General features: G+C 38.6%; 1 protein-coding gene across 10 annotated transcripts in view; it reads right to left on the bottom strand.

The window, feature by feature from the left end:
• The window catches only part of slc4a11 (solute carrier family 4 member 11), a 66,030-nt gene that overhangs the window by 35,452 nt on the left and 13,367 nt on the right, over positions 1–17,211 (bottom strand). For 9 of the 10 annotated variants that reach the window (XM_083540227.1, XM_083540226.1, XM_083540218.1 and 6 more), the window contains one exon: positions 1,243–1,293. In XM_083540227.1, the coding sequence (XP_083396353.1) occupies positions 1,243–1,293 (51 nt within the window). Of the gene's footprint in view, positions 1–1,242; positions 1,294–10,399; positions 10,498–17,211 lie in introns of those variants that run through there. The other variant, XM_083540219.1, reaches the window with a different exon arrangement.

The raw sequence follows: 17,211 nt of genomic DNA, 5'->3' as shown, positions 1-17,211 counted from the left end.
ATGTTGACTCCTGTCTACCACTGACAACAAATACATTGGGAGCCAAATGATCTTCAGAACTAGACCATTCAGCCTAGTCTCATCACATTTTCTTTTCTTTTATGCAGCTTGCTAGGTGCATATGCATCACTTACCTGGGAAAAAGAAGGCACCTGGGTGCACTATATGTAGAAGGCAAACCAGTGGAGGCAGTTTGATGCTCTGGGCAATGTTCTGCTGCGAAACCTCAGGTCATTGCTTTCTTGTGGATTTAAAAATGTAATTCTTGGATGTTGCAGACCAAGTACAACACTTCATGGCAACACTATTCCCTAATGGTCTTGTTTAGTATAATGTGTCAGACCGCAAGAATTGTACAGGAATGGTTTGAGAGCATGACAAAAAGCTCAGGTTGTTCCCTTGGCCCCAAATTCAATAATAAGTCAAACCCCTGAAGGCCCCACCTCACAACTTACATGACTTAAAGTATTTGCTGTTACAGTGGCACGTACCACTGCTCATCTTCAGAGATCTTGTCAAGTTCATGCCTTGATGAGTCAGTGTTGGTGACAAAAGGGGGGCCTGTTTAATATTGGGCAGGTGATTTTTATTATTATGGCTAATGCCCAAATTAAAGGAAAATCCAGAGACTCTACTTGGAAAAAGGCCAATGCAAATTAATACAAAGTTATATTGACTGGTCTCCTTAATCCTATGATGAAACATTTCTAATTTGAAACATTTCTATTTTGACAACTGCTACCTCAAAGCATGCACACCTGTTAGCAAAATTATTAATAGTACATTTATTACAACATATTTAAAAATTCAAACTACCTTTATATGTTGCTGCTCAAGCACTCTTTTACTCTTCATATTCTTTTATACATAGTTTGTTTAATAGCACAGATTAGAGCTAGGGTACAAAACAAGATGGAGAATTACTAAAGAAAATGTTAAACGGTCTCTAAATCAATCAGAGCCATCAAGCACACACACACACACACACACACACACACACACACACACACACACACACACACACAAACACACACACACACACACACACACACACACACACACACACAAACACTGACCAATCCTAACTGGTGATGTTTGACACACTTTACAGTGCACAAAAAATAAAAAAAAGATTTGAAAAATAGGACCAATCTGTTTTTCAAAAAAAGAAATATATAATAAATTTCCCTAAATGCCAAGGGGCAAAATTATAACACAGGCGAAAACATCATGAACACTCACCCATTTCCTGATAGAAGTATCCATTCTTGGCCATGACCGAGGAAGGAGCCTCTGTAGGAAAAAAAAAATTGGCAAAAATTGAAACATGTGTCATGTGTAATACACTGCATATGCATATATATATATATATATATATATATATATATATATATATATATATATATATATATATATATATATATATACAGTGAGGAAAATAAGTATTTGAACACCCTGCTATTTTGCAAGTTTTCCCACTTAGAAATCATGGAGGTCTGAAATTGTCATCGTAGGTGCATGTCCACTGTGAGAGACATAATCTAAAAAACAAAATCCATAAATCACAATATATGATTTTTTAACTATTATTTGTATGATACAGCTGCAAATAAGTATTTGAACACCTGTCTATCAGCTAGAATTCTGACCCTCAAAGACCTGTTAGTCCGCCTTTAAAATGTCCACCTCCACTACATTTATTATCCTAAATTACATGCACCTGTTTGAGGTCGTTAGCTGCATAAAGACACCTGTCCACCCCATACAATCAGAAAGAATCAAACTACTAACATGGCCAAGACCAAAGAGCTGTCCAAAGACACTAGAGACAAAATTGTACACCTCCACAAGGCTGGAAAGGGCTACGGGGAAATTGCCAAGCAGCTTGGTGAAAAAAGGTCCACTGTTGGAGCAATCATTAGAAAATGGAAGAAGCTAAACATGACTGTCAATCTCCCTCGGACTGGGGCTCCAAGCAAGATCTCACCTCGTGGGGTCTCAATGATCCTAAGGAAGGTAAGAAATCAGCCCAGAACTACACAGGAGGAGCTGGTCAATGACCTGAAAAGAGCTGGGACCACCGTTTCCAAGGTTACTGGTGGTAATACACTAAGACGTCATGGTTTGAAATCATGCATGGCACGGAAGGTTCCCCTGCTTAAACCAGCACATGTCCAGGCACGTCTTAAGTTTGCCAATGACCATTTGGATGATCCAGAGGAGTCATGGGAGAAAGTCATGTGGTCAGATGAGACCAAAATAGAACTTTTGGGTCATAATTCCACTAAACATGTTTGGAGGAAGAAGAATGATAAGTACCATCCCAAGAACACCATCCCTACTGTGAAACATAGGGGTGGTAGCATTGCTTTGGGGGTGTTTTTCTGCACATGGGACAGGGCGACTGCACTGTATTAAGGAGAGGATGACCGGGGTATTGCGAATTTTGGGGAACAACCTCCTTCCCTCAGTTAGAGCATTGAAGATGGGTCGAGGCTGGGTCTTCCAACATGACAATGACCCGAAGCACACAGCCAGGATAACCAAAGAGTGGCTCTGTAAGAAGCATATCAAGGTTCTGGCGTGGCCTAGCCAGTCTCCAGACCTAAACCCAATAGAGAATCTTTGGAGGGAGCTCAAACTCCGTGTTTCTCAGCGACAGGCCAGAAACCTGACTGATCTAGAGAAGATCTGTGTGGAGGAGTGGGCCAAAATCCCTCCTGCAGTGTGTGCAAACCTGGTGAAAAACTACAGGAAACGTTTGACCTCTGTAATTGCAAACAAAGGCTACTGTACCAAATATTAACATTGACTTTCTCAGGTGTTCAAATACTTATTTGCAGCTGTATCATACAAATAAATAGTTAAAAAGTCATACATTGTGATTTCTGGATTTATTTTTTTTAGATTATGTCTCTCACAGTGGACATGCACCTACGATGACAATTTCAGACCCCTCCATGATTTCTAAGTGGGAGAACTTGCAAAATAGCAGGGTGTTCAAATACTTATTTTCCTCACTGTATATATATATATATATATATATATATATATATATATATATATATATATATATATATATATAAAAGTATACAAGTAATTGCATAATAATAATCCTAAATATGCATAGGTGGAAATCTGTGATATCACATTACATTTATTTTTTTTCTACAATTCTACTGTACAAGCAAACGTGCTATAAGACTGAATCTCGGTTTGGCCACACTTAATCACAGCTGTGCTGATGTTCAGCACAACAGCTTGATTTTGAGTGTGATGTTGCTTTTCTATAAGTTTACAAGCAAGTCATTAATGTTGAGTAGCTGACAGTTCAGTCACAATATGGCCAGATTTTTTAAATTGTCTAAATCAGTGATCATGCATACTGACCGACTGCTCATAGTAAGAGTAGTGGTGCTTTCAGTATATTGAACCAACATTAATCCATCTAATTTGAATTTTATGCAGTGAACACAACCATGCAATGTGATACCGGTAGTGCTCAAATAAATATCAGCACTCTTTGAATGCTGCTTATCCAATAATATTAGTGAGCTACTCATTTTTACACTATTGTTTTTTTACAATTGCAAAGCATTAAATTTTTAACAGACAAATAATGTCACAGTAAAATTTTTTTTTTCTTTATTGCCTCTTCAAAAAACCCTATTGTATTTGACCCTTAAACCGAAGAACTAGTTTGGTGTGTGGCCTCCTGCCACACAATCTGCTGAATAGCAAATTAAAGGTTTACATCGCTGCATGTGGGCACCCAAACCCACACAGTTACACTCCTCCACGTTATATACACCTGAAACAAGCAGACCTGATGCTAGACTGTAAAAAAGAATACCTCTCTCACACACAAACACACACATACACAAACAATCCAGTGCATTGAAATGTACATGTACATACAGACAAACACCACACACATTTCCACACCTGTGCACTACATTCATTTGGTGCTGCTTAAGGGGATATTTATGAGGCGAATTCAGCCATGAGTGAGGTTTTTCTCTCTCTCCAGTTTCTAACTCCCTAATTGTCAGGCATGTCTTTTTCCAGCTCCTTCTGCCTCTCTCCATCTAAACAGAAACACACATTCTCTGAAACATGTTTACCGAGCCTCGACACACGTGCCCTAATATAAAACTGTGTATCGAAACACTTATAGGCGAACTCAAATTATTTCGCCATTTCTCAAGTACTGCTGCCGCTCGGGGTTAAGTGCCTCTCGCACAGCGGCAATGCCAGTGTCAAGTGGAAAGGCAAGGGCAATAAAAGCATCATGTCCATGGTCCAAATTCCTTGGAGTTCCAGCATAGTCTTAAACCAGCAACTCCTAATGGCTAACAGCGAACCTCTATCAGGATCATTATGCCTGTGGGAAGACCACCTTTTGGAAGTGCAACCTCAAAAGCCTTTATTTGATAGGCTTACAAGACCACTTACACACACACACACACACACACACACACACACACACACACACACACACACACACATACACACACACACAAAAGATACTAACATTAACCTCTGTATTCTCTGTATGAAAACTTATTTTCTGTTTTTCTTGCTATCTGTTGTGTTTTGACCAAGTCCAACTCAATTCAACGGCATTATTAATTTAAATCCTGCTATTTCTGGCAGAAAGTGCTGTAAACATCACATCATGTCTCCAAGTCTCATTTTGGCAGCTCCTGCCAAAAAGCATCCTTATTACCACTCACAAAAATGTAAAAAAAATAAATAAATAAATACAAAATAGACAAAAAAATTTAACTACTCCAAGCAATTAAAACACAAACATATGCATGCATTGACACTGATATATACCTATCAGACCATCGATATAACACTTGTTTATTGATCATGTAAAATCAGTAAACATCCAGCAGTAAAACCAAATAATGAAAAAACAAACATCAGGTTCTTCCACAGAATAATTATTTCCCTCAGTGGCATCATGCACACTCTGCAATGTCAGGCTTAAGCAATATGATGGGTGTTTGTGAGATTCAGTTGGTCCGACTAATAAACAATGCCCATCAGTCCATCAAGGTTTATTTTTTCATAAAAATGACACATATACATAACTTTCAAACAGAAAACATGTTCCTTAAATGACAGGGCAATGAAGATATTCTTAACTTAAAGGCTGGAAAAGTCTGGTTGTTTAAAAGGTAAACCAATATGTATAGCAATAAAATACAAAATAACAACTCATACACTATAGGGACAAAAGTATTGGGACATTTCCAACCATACAGTATGTGGTTTTTCCCCAACCCATTAGCCCAAAGTTGGAGCCACACAATTGTACAGAAGGTCTTTGGATTGGATAACATTCAAGTTTCTTTTCACTTGAGCTAGGAGACCCAAACCTGTTCCAGCATGACAATGCCCCTGTGACACAATGAGAGCTTCATGAAGATATGCTTTACATAGGCTGGAGTGGAAGAGTTTGATTGGCCTCAACCCTACTGAAGGAATGTTGATTGCACCCCAGGCCTCCTCACCTCACCTACATCAGTACCTCAATTTTCTAATCCCAGTGTGTGCCCTTACTAATGAGCACACAAGCACACTCCAAAATCTAGTGGAATATCTTCCAATAAGAGTAGAGGTTATTATATCAGAAAATGGGGCCTAAATGTGAAATTGGATGTTCAAAAAATACATACTAATCTTTTGGTCAAGTGTCCACAAACTTCTGTTCATGAAGTGTATTGTCCTAAGATCATTAAGTAATCTTTGTGTCACTCTAGCATGTGATGTGTTTACTGAGTATCTGTTTCTTGCTAAGTTCTGTGACCTTTATTAGCCAAAAAGGCCAGAGAAAAAGTAAACATAGTTCCAAGTGCTGGGATTCACTTTGAGTAAAAGTTATCGTGGAGGAGAACCTGCTCATAGGTCAGACTAGAAGGTCACATCCTCACAGGAGAATGAGTGGACAACCCTGACTCAGGAGCAGAGTGGCATACGAAAGATCCTCGGCATGTGATTTTTCGTCGGCTGAAACTGTGCTGATGTTGGTGGAGCAGTAAAACCGGGGTGAGATGGTCAAAATCAGCTAGAGAGGTGGCATTTTCAAACCTGCTGCAGGTCAATATTACACTAATATCATTACCGTAGAAACATCCTCTAGGTGCCAGTATGAGGCCAAGCTAAATTTTTTACAACCTTACAACCTCATGCTGTGGTTCTATAATTTGTTTGGTTAGGCAGTTGCTCAGAGGTTAGGATATTGGTCTTCTGAAACCACCAAGTTATCAATGCTGGGCCCTTGAGCAAGGCCCTTTAACCTTAACTGCTCTGTGGTATAAATGTTATAATTGTAGGTTTGTTTTGGATTCCGAATGCCGAATTCTGAATAAATGTAGAATGTAATAATTATAAGCTATTTCCTAACACTAACTAAATATGCAGCGCTGCTATGATGTCATATATTATGCATAGTGATGCCTAGGGGCAGTGATACGGCACAACACACAAGCGGACATTATCTGTGCTGTGGTATAAGAAAAATCGCATTGAATTTTTGAATAGTCATTTGCTCTGCAAAAAAAGATACATGTTATAATTCTTCTCTATAATGTTACTCTATAGTGAAGCCGCGGGGTACAGCAGCATCACTGTTATTATCACACTGCACAGCACTACGCAAAATTGTTTTTGGTCCAAAACCGAAGCCATTTAAAAAACAAAACAAAACAAAAACTGCTCGACAGATTTCACTTGCAGCAGGCTTCTTGCTTAGATAACCAGAAGGCAAACTTTGCTGTCAGACTAAACACACCAAGAAAGGTTTGTCGGTTCGCACAGTCATGTAAACAAAAGTGATAGAAAATGTTCTGTATCTTTCTCTCTCTCTCTCTCACACACACAGACACACACATGAACATACAGAACACACAAACACACACACACACACACACACACACACACACACACACACACACACACACACACACACACACACACAGACACACACACACACACACACATAACTTAAAGGATACAGAAATGAAAAAACAAAACCTAAAACTGACAGTTTCACTTTAATGAACACGTGATAAAACGCTCTCATACCTTTCACAGCAGCACATCCATAACGTGATCGAAACTCTTAACGTTATAACAAATGGGATAAAGAGTTGGAAAGGTCAAATTTAAAATCCACAATTTTTAAGCATCTTGTGCTCTTATTTAAAATACATTTATCATACCACAGCACATTTCAATCATCGAATCTGATTGGTTAGAAGGTGTGGTACTGTCCAGCATGGCTCAGAATGTAGTTCTGGCTACAACATAAATTTAATTAATGGATAATATTAATGAGCTTGTTGATTGAGTTGTTGTTTGTACAGTAACCGTTCATACACAGGGGACTTGTATTGTGGACACAAAATGTTCAATGTTAAGATCATTCTCACAGTTTTGTTTCAGCGGCTTCCATTTTGAATTCATGAATTGAAGATCCAATTGAATAATCTACCATTAAAATAATCAGCTTTTGTAGCACTGAACACTGAGCACTGAAGTTATGTGTGGCCAATATATATATATATATATATATATATATATATATATATATATATATATATATATATATATATATATATATATATATATATATATATATTGGCCAGAAAGACCTGACATAAGACGTTCTGGGGACGTTCAGGGCGTGCTGCACTTCATTAAATAGTGCCCGCCCCACCCTGGCACCCCCAGGGTCCTGGTCCGCTAACCCTGCCACGCTAAGTGCTACAGTGCACAGCCACCTCCAGCGAGCATGATTTCCGCCCGGAGTTGTAGCGGACTTGGAGAACTCGCAGCCTCCTTCAAGGCTCCTAGAGCTGCACTAGGGCGTAGCCCCAGCTCTAAGCATACCAGAGGTCAGTCTCAGGAGACTGATACCTTTAAGTGACTTTCTGGCAGCCTGGGACACTCTGCCAGACGTGTCTCAAAATGTCCTGTGTACCGTATACAGAGGCTAAACGATTCAGTTCGGGTCTCGTCAGCCCCGGTTCGACAGGGAATGTCCCACCCTGGTGGGAACCGAAGAAGGCTCTGGTCATGGAACAAGAAGTAGACACTCTTCTGAGAAAGGAGGCCATCGGGTTCGTCCCTCCATCAAACAGAGAGTCTGGGTTCTATAGGTACTTCATAGTTCCCAAAAAGGACTGTAAGTTGCTATCCTCGTTTACTTATAAGACTCAAGCAGGTCGTGTCTCAGATAAGAAGACTGGTTTGTCACGATAGATCTAAAGGATGCGTATTTTCATGCATCCATCCTCCCTTTTCACAGGAAGTTCCTGAGGTTCGCTTTCGAAGCCAAAGCATCCCAATTTAGGCGATGATTGGTTGATATTAGCTCGATCAGAGCAGTTAGCTGTCCGGCATAAAGATGTCGTTCTCGCTCACATGAGGGAGCTGGGGTTTCGTCTGAACACCGAAAACAGTGTGCTTATTAAAGCGTCATATTGGATTCGACCCTTCAGTGGTGGCTCAGGGTCAATCCCCTCCGTACTATCAAGGTCACGCGGCGAGGCCTACGTGCCTTAAATGTTTGGAGAGATCCCGGTTTCCTATCTCAGGGCCCTGTGTTGGGAGTTCCCGGTTGTCGCGCAATGCTTACGACGGATGTGTCCCTCACGGGTTGGTAAGCGGTCATGAGTGACATGCTGGCATGCCAGATCCTCCTGTGGGCCCAAGGGAAGCTGGGGCTGCATGAGTGCTGCTGGTACTGGGGCGCTGCAGTTCATTGAGAAAAAATGGCCTCCAACATGTACTGTATCTTTCTGAAGTAGAACACGATGGCCTTCCTTTCCAACATAATAACGACCCCAAACACACTGCCAGGATGACAACTGCCTTGCTGAGAAAGCTGAAGGTGAAGCTTAGACATGTTCACTTAAGGTGTAATCACTTAATTTGGCAATAATGGCTGTATGTGGAGTCATTTTTAGAGGACAGTAAATCTGTACTGTTATACAAGCTGCACACTGACTACTCTAAACTGTATATCCAAGTAAAATTTCCCTTCTACTAAATCGACCCCATCCACTAAAATGGTAAATCTTAGGTAAAAAACCAAGCCTGTTCTATACATGTTGCTATTAAAAAAGAGAACTAAAAACAGATTTTTATAGGTATAGTTTTAAAAGTATTTATATAAATTTGTATATTGAGTTTTTTACATGAAAATAAAATCAGTGTAGTTACTACTAAACCACCCAGTCATACAATAAAATTATAAGGGAATATTTTAAATGTTGTTTTTCCCCTAGTGGTATCAAGGCTTGTGATTTAGAAATGCACAACAGTGAAAAGAAATTGTCAGTTCAGGAATGTCTGTAGATTTCAGTAAGGTAAAAAAAGTTCAAACAACAAACAGCTTGTCTTGTTCACAAGGTTACCACCATGGTCACACAGGCCTGTGCTTCTGCACATTATTTTTATGTCACTGTTTGTGAAAGGAGGGTAGGAAAACTGCATTCAATCTATGATAATCTTTTGCATTCAACAGAGCACAATGAATTCTATGCTTTTATAAAATATACAAATAAATAAATAAAAATAGGTACATTCAGCCTGGCCTAGATTTAGAGAAACAAAAACTCAAGAGTTCCTGTCGGTCTTTCGGTGTACCACTGTCTCTCTCGTTCAGAGGAGTGGCAGGGATGCAACGTGTTCTGTATGCGGTATAGGCTAGGGTGTTTAGTGCTGCTGTTTCGACTCACCTATAGACCCTGCAGCCTTCCCTCAGGCCTCGCGAGTAGTCCGCTTACTCTGGCTAAAATAACCTTTCACTGAAAACTGTGCTGCTGCCAAAGGCTATGTGTATGATTTAATCATCACTCAAAACTCTTAATCCAAATACTTAAGGTAATGAGTGTTGTTTTGATGCCACTGTTCTCGATTTGTTCACCGTCATCACTGATCCGAATAATAATAGTAATAATAATAATATAAAAAAGCGGTGCACAATTAGGTTGGAGGAAGCCGGTACGACGAACGACTGATGAAGGAAGTGCTTTGGAAGCTTTAGCGTTAAATCACCTGGCAGGGATGATCGTGACTGCAGCCATCACGCTTCCTGATCTGGGATTATTGTACAGCAAACGGGCTACGGGTCTCACGTCTCACTGTACTACACAACAAAATAAATGTGCCAGAGCACGACTTGAATTATTGGGCTCACACAAGACAAAGGCAAAGTTTATACTTAAATACACATACGACTCACACAAAGCACATACACACACACACACACACACACACACACACACACAAACACACACACAAAAGTAATCATAATTAGTTCATCTTCATCATTGTACTTCAAGAATATTTATAATACAATCAAACACAGATAAGCTACCTCTTTCTTTCCTGTTCCAGATTTTTCGATGTATTGTTTAGTCACATACACAGTAAACAGCGCAGACACTCCATGATCAAAGCCAGAGCAGAAGTGAGAGAGAGAGAGAGAGAGAGAGAGAGAGAGAGAGAGAGAGAGAGAGAGAGAGAGAGAGAGAGAGAGTGATAGAGAGCGAGAGCGTGCAACAGAAAGAGAGAGAAAAAAAGAAGAGTCTCTGACTGCATTGTAAATTCTACTCAAGTCAAAATTGATGCAAAAGCATTTCTTTCACAGTAGAGGAAAGTGATGTCTTTATATTTGGATGGATAGCAATATCTGTGTGTGTGGGGGGGGGGGAATACTACAGCCATTTTTGACTAAACTGTGCACTTTGTGTTTTTTTGCAGGGGCTGGGGGCAGGTATAGTAGGGATGCCTTTTGTGCTGCATTACTCATAGAGGACAAGCTTGTTTCATAAACAGGAAGTAAAAACTCGCAATGCAGATTAGTTTGCGTGTGTGTGTGTGTGTGTGTGTGTGTGTGTGTGTGTGTGTGTGGGTGTGGTGTTTTTCATACGTGTTCCATGATTTTTGCATGACTGTGTTTAACATACGTGAGAATTTCGATGTAAAAACTAAGGGAAACGAAAAAGGGGACAATGAGAGAGAAACTTAAAGGACCTCGGGTTTAACCCAGTTACCCCCTCATTGAGCAATAGTCATATGTGTGGTTTGCATGCTTCTAAACCACAAGTCCATTTGCATATCTTTTGATGCTCTGTTTCCTCCTGCAGACTGAGCTGAAATGAGAAGCACCAAATGCAAAATGTCTCTGCCTCATAATCTCGCCCTGCGTCTCCGACAGAACTGAACATACGAGATGAGCACAGGAGGGCCATGTGCGAAGAACCACACACACTCTCTCTGTCTATGGCAATAATAATGAAAATTTACAGCTCCGGGCTTAACGTTCACAAATGAGAAACAAGAGAGGAAAAGACAAAGAGAATGAGAGAATGACAGGGCTAAGGGCGGATTGCGCAGCTGGAGTTATGTACAAGCATTTGTGCACTTAACAGTTTTCAGTCTAACTTTCATCTCTCCATCTCTCTCTCTCTCTCTCTCTCTCTCTCTCTCTCTCTCTCTCTCTCTCCCCCCCCTCATTAGAGATGTGCAGGTTCTATGCAGCTGCTCTGAAAATAAAGACATGCTAGAATAAACAGTGTGCACAAATGCTGCAGCTCTGTTATTGTATAAATCACCATTAGAACTGCATTATGAACTTGTTTGTGGATTACATACCGCAAAAAAACACAAAGTATATTACACATAGACCTTAAGAATCTTTATTGCTGAAGGATTTGCAAATTAAAAACTCACACTGTCTCATTTTAAGTATTCTTCTCAATAACCCTGAGCAGGATAAAAGTCATTTGCTCAGATGAAAAGATGAACAAATTAATTTTGTCTTAAACTTTCTTTTCAGTTTTTTTTATTCCTATTTTCTTCCCATTCTCGGTTGTCTAATTCGCGCCCACTAGTTCAACTGCTACCCCACCGAAACAGTTGCAGAGGGTGGGGCAAACATGTGCTTCCTCTAAACACAACCTCCACAACTGTTGCTGTTCTCTTCATCACCCGGGGGAAAAAAGTGCAACCTGCCCTCATGTGCATACCTGAAATCGCAGATGGCCATTGACTAGTGTCACTCTGAATGATAGGAGAGAGAAAATGATGGTACCCCTCCCTCCCTGAGAGAACCATCAGTTTTGCTCTTCTTGTCAAATGGCTGTTGCTTTACTGAGATTCAAACTTGCAAACTCCCGAAGATGGTTTTCTGTCAAGCCATTTATCTGCTTTTAAAGGTAAAAGGTAGCTTTTACCTAAAAGCGCAATTGTCACAAGTGTTTGCGCCGTTGCATTTCATGCTTACAACTGGCAACCTTACCGTACTGGTTTTCTGTACTTACAGTATTGATTTGGATAATTAATCTGAGACCGCCCCAAAAAAAGAATCTCTCCAGATCATCCGTCTTCCTCTTTGGCCACATTGGTTTACAGTGTGGTTTAGGTCAGGGGACTTTTATAGCCATGTCAAAAGTTTAACTCTGTAACCAGTGAATCATTTTTGTATAGATTTGGATGCAAGGTTTAGATTAATTCCCTCTTTTCTGAAGCAGCCACATTTTGATTAAAAAAAAAATGCTGGTACTTCATGCAGTTCATAATAACACATATCCTAAGTATGGGTTAAAAGCATGCTTGTATCTCTCTTTACACCAAACCTAGCCAAACACCAAGTGTTTGCTGCCTAAAAGCTCCACTGGCTCTTCTGACCATCCAACCCGGTTCCAGTCAAAGTTCCATTAGCATCTTGTGAACTTAATTTGTGGTTAGATGAAAGAAAAGTCTTTCTTCTAAAACACAATCCAAACAGTTTGTTGGCACTGAGGTGGCATGTAATTGAAGATTTGGAGATTTGATGAAGCCAAAATGTCTTCTGCAAATCCCCAACTGTGACCCTTGCAGCGATTTTTGCCTCATTAACCACCCTCTTCAATGTGCAATGTACAGAGCAAAAAAAAAAAAAACCCTTGCATACTCTTTCAGGCAGGTTCATTATGGCTCTTGTTTTAAACTTAATTAACAGTGAATATGGGCATTTCAGGCATGTAGCTTTTTTTTAATAGCCATTGCCTGATGTATGAACATCAATACACTTTATTATATAAGCTTCCTATGTTGTTGAATGAACAACTGTTTCTAAGCCCATTAACTGCAAAGTCTTGAGTCAAGTCAAGAAGCTTTTATTATCATTTCAACCACATATAGCTGACGCAGTACACAGTAAAACGAGACAACGTTTCTCCTGAACCCTGGTGCTACATCAAACAACATCATGCTACATCACACAATACAGATCTACATACTTTAGTCCTTAGCTCTGTGTTCTGTTGTCCTTGCCATTTAAAGTGCATCGTGTGCAACCTTGTTCACTAGTTGACTATTGTTTTGGTCCCAAACCTCCTGGATTTTAGTTTCCAAGCTGTCCAAAGATCTTTTACTAAAAGAGAAGCCCTATTCAACAGCGTCTGACTCTGATTCTTTATTGCCAAGCAAACCAAAAAGCCATTTAGGATACCAGAGGGAGCCATTTTCTATAAGTGAGCTTTTGCCTGACCTACTGTAGTGCTATTCAAAAAGTCCTGATTGAAAGGTTTGCTGTACCTTTGCAGTGATTGAGGAAATGATGTGAACTCCCATGTCTGATTTCCTAAAGATTTTCTTGTGTACAAGATCAGGTCCTTCAACCATCTTTAATTGATTATATGTTGGATTAATCTATATACAGTAAAAATATAGAATATAAGAATATATAAGACTGGATATTTAGTTTTGCTCATCTTTTTTTTTTGTTTGCACACTATATATATTTATATATACACTATATATATTTATATATACACTATATATATATATATATATATATATATATATATATATATATATATATATATATATATATATATATGCATACTGTATAATATATATATATATATATATATACTGTGCTATTTATTTGAAAATAAATAAAAGAAACAAGATATTAACCCTTGCAGACAACTAATTATTGTGATGAAATCTTTTATTATATTTTATCTTATTTTGTCAAGTCTGAATAACACAAAACTTAATTTTTATTTATTTATTTATTTTTTTTATTTATCCTTTATTTAACCAGGAGAAGCCCATTGAGATTAAAAATCTCTTTTGCAAGGGAGACCTGGCCAAGATAGGCAGCTGAATTACATCACATCATTACATACGTACAAAGACACACAAAAAACATGAAAATAAAGACAAATAAATTAATAGAAACAGTTTGAAAGCCAATTATGCACTTACAATGAAATCTCAATTAAAAACATTGACATGTGAGGGAGTCCAACTCAAAAGATCTCATTCTTAACTTAAAAACACTCAAAGGAATCAATTCACTAAGTTTTAAGTTGTTTTGCAGCAAATTCCATGTAAAGGGAGCAGAATAAACAAAGGCCTTTTTACCCAGCTCAGTACTGACATGTGGGACAGAAAGCAAAACAACAGCCTGAGAACGGAGAGAGTAATGACCAGCACTTTTTTTCATAAGAAGTGAACATAAATAGGATGGAAGCACACCAAGAATAGCCTTATATATAAATGTGTACCAATGACAAAGCCTCCGTGTGGCCAGAGCAGACCACCCTACACGAGAGTACAGCTCACAGTGGTGGCTGCGAGCTTTACAATTAGTGATAAATCTCAGCGATGCATGATAGGCTGCGTCAATCATTTGAAGGCATTGAGCAGATGAATGCATATATAATATATCACCATAGTCCAGCACAGATAAAAAAGTGGATGCCACTAACCGTTTTTTGACATTAAAAGAAAAACACAGCTTATTTCGAAAGTAAAAACCCAATTTTAGCCTCAGCTTTCTCACTAGACAGTGAACATGAGGCTTAAATGATAGGCAATCATCAATAACAATACCAAGATACTTATAAGTTGTAACAAAACTTAATCTGTCCTGTTTACTTTCCTAATGTTCCTCGTAACCTTTCTTTGACATGCAGTCATAAGCAAGAACTCTCAACCATCAAATACGACTTGTAAAATGACATTTTCAATGGTCTTCACAACAATTTTGACCATATTGTGTTATATTTATTGCTTTAGAACATCACAAAGCAATTTCACTCTTTTATAATATGCCCAGTGGGAAACCCGCAGGAGGCAACTGCTGCACTGGTAATTTTATTTTTAACTTAAAAGCACCAACAAACAACAAACTATACATTCAATTCTAAATCCACACTTTTAAATTAGGGCTATTGCTTTCAATTCATCAGATCCATGACTCCTTGATTTTAGGACACATGAATTGACCTTCATATTTATCTCGCTCGCAAAACATGTTTATTTCTACCCTAACTAGAGCTGCTTCTGGTTATACGCAGTCTGACTAGCTTCCTGATGCAAAAAAAGTTAAAAAAGAAAGCACACGAACATGTTATAGTGGTCTAGAGCCTTGCTGTGCTTCATAAAAGTAGATGAGGCCAGTTCCCTGTCCAATAAATGCCTTAGCCTAGTAGTTGAAAAATCAGGTAATAACTCAAACCTGATGAAACATTTGATTAAACATGGTATTAATTTCCGTCAAGAAAATTGCAGGAGTTTTTTACTGCACGGAAAGCAGCATTGCTCCGTCGCAACTGAAGACTAGAGAGTCTGAAAGAAACACCCGAATGCAGACACAAATGGTTTCAGTGATGAAATATCAGTAAGTAAGTTAGCAGTTTACAGATCAGCTTTGCAGCTTGCAAGACAAATTGAACATCTATATTTGCCAGTGAACAAACATGACTGGATTCAGCTGTTAGTAACCAAACTAGGAATTATTAGATCTCTGCTGTTATAATCATAATAGCTGTATAGGCTACATGATTGGCAACAGTTAAAATAATTTTTGTTTATTGCCAGAATTAAAACAAAGGTATCAAAGCTATCACCACTTCAGGTTGCACCATGTGTTTCCCTCCATTTTTACCCCGATTTGGTCACCTGCCAATTCACAACCACTAGCCAGCTCTCCCCTATTATATGACAGCTTCCAAACGGGTGGGTGAAGGCTAACACATGCTCCCTCTGAGACATGTGAAGCCAGCCAAGTGCATCTTTTCAAACTGCTGCTCATGCTGCATCAGAATACTTTTCTTTTCTTTTAAAGGCTGCACAGTCATTAAATTATAAATACAGTATCCTAGTCAGAAGTGTGCAGAAGTCAAGTCCCAAGTAAAATACTAAACTTTAACTTACACTATATAGTCAAAAGTTGACACCTGACTAACATACCCATTATGTAGCCTATTTCAGCCTTGTGCAGGTCTACAATCTTGCCCCTGATGTCCTTTGACAGCTCTTTGGTCTTGCCCATTGTTGTCGAGAAGTTTGAATGGAAGAGGCTGATTCTGTGATGGGTGTCTTTCACTCGATCAAATACAAATTAATTTATATATAATATTAGTTTAGAATTTTTCTCTGTTAAAATAAACCTACCATTATATATATATATATATATATATATATATATATATATATATATATATATATATATATATATATATATATATATATATATACATACACACACACTTCTGCACAAACTTCTAGATCATTTGTAGATAGCGTCACCTAAGCATTTCATTATACAAACTGTCATTAACATCTGTACATATGACAACTAAACTTGAAACGTGAAAAATTATCTCTTTTTTTCTTCAATTGTGTAATTAAAGACTCGAGTTAGTTGCCTACATTTAATTTTATAGCAATACAATGTCTTCATTATGTAGTTATTATGTAACTACTTTTGCTAACATAAACGAACACTTCGAATGCTTCAGGCAGTGTGAGACATTTCAGTACATTCTCGGGGTAATGACTACACAGATTACTTCATAGAAGTATTGTATTGCAACATAACACAAGTAGATTACACAACAGCTTAAAGCAAATCAAATAAGTAGTATCTGCAGAGCTGTGTGGGTTTTTTTTCCCTGGCCATTAGGTATTAAGCTCTGTCTTAACAAATAAGTTAATCCCCTTTCTGCACATGGACATTGTCCTACAGACTTGGAGCAGCAAAGGCAAAAAGCTACAGTACATATGGCCTCCAGTTCTAAACATGCATGCACCAAATGAGAAATGCCTTTTATATAAGATATTTATGGCTGTGATGTCAACACTCTATATAGGAAGCGAAACATATGGATGTAATGCAGATGAAAG

This window comes from Silurus aristotelis, assembly GCF_946808225.1.
Source record: "Silurus aristotelis genome assembly, chromosome: 4".
Lineage (NCBI taxonomy): Eukaryota > Metazoa > Chordata > Actinopteri > Siluriformes > Siluridae > Silurus > Silurus aristotelis.
The sequence above is the reverse complement of the archived record's forward strand: the minus strand, read 5'-3'. Positions and strand labels throughout refer to the sequence as shown.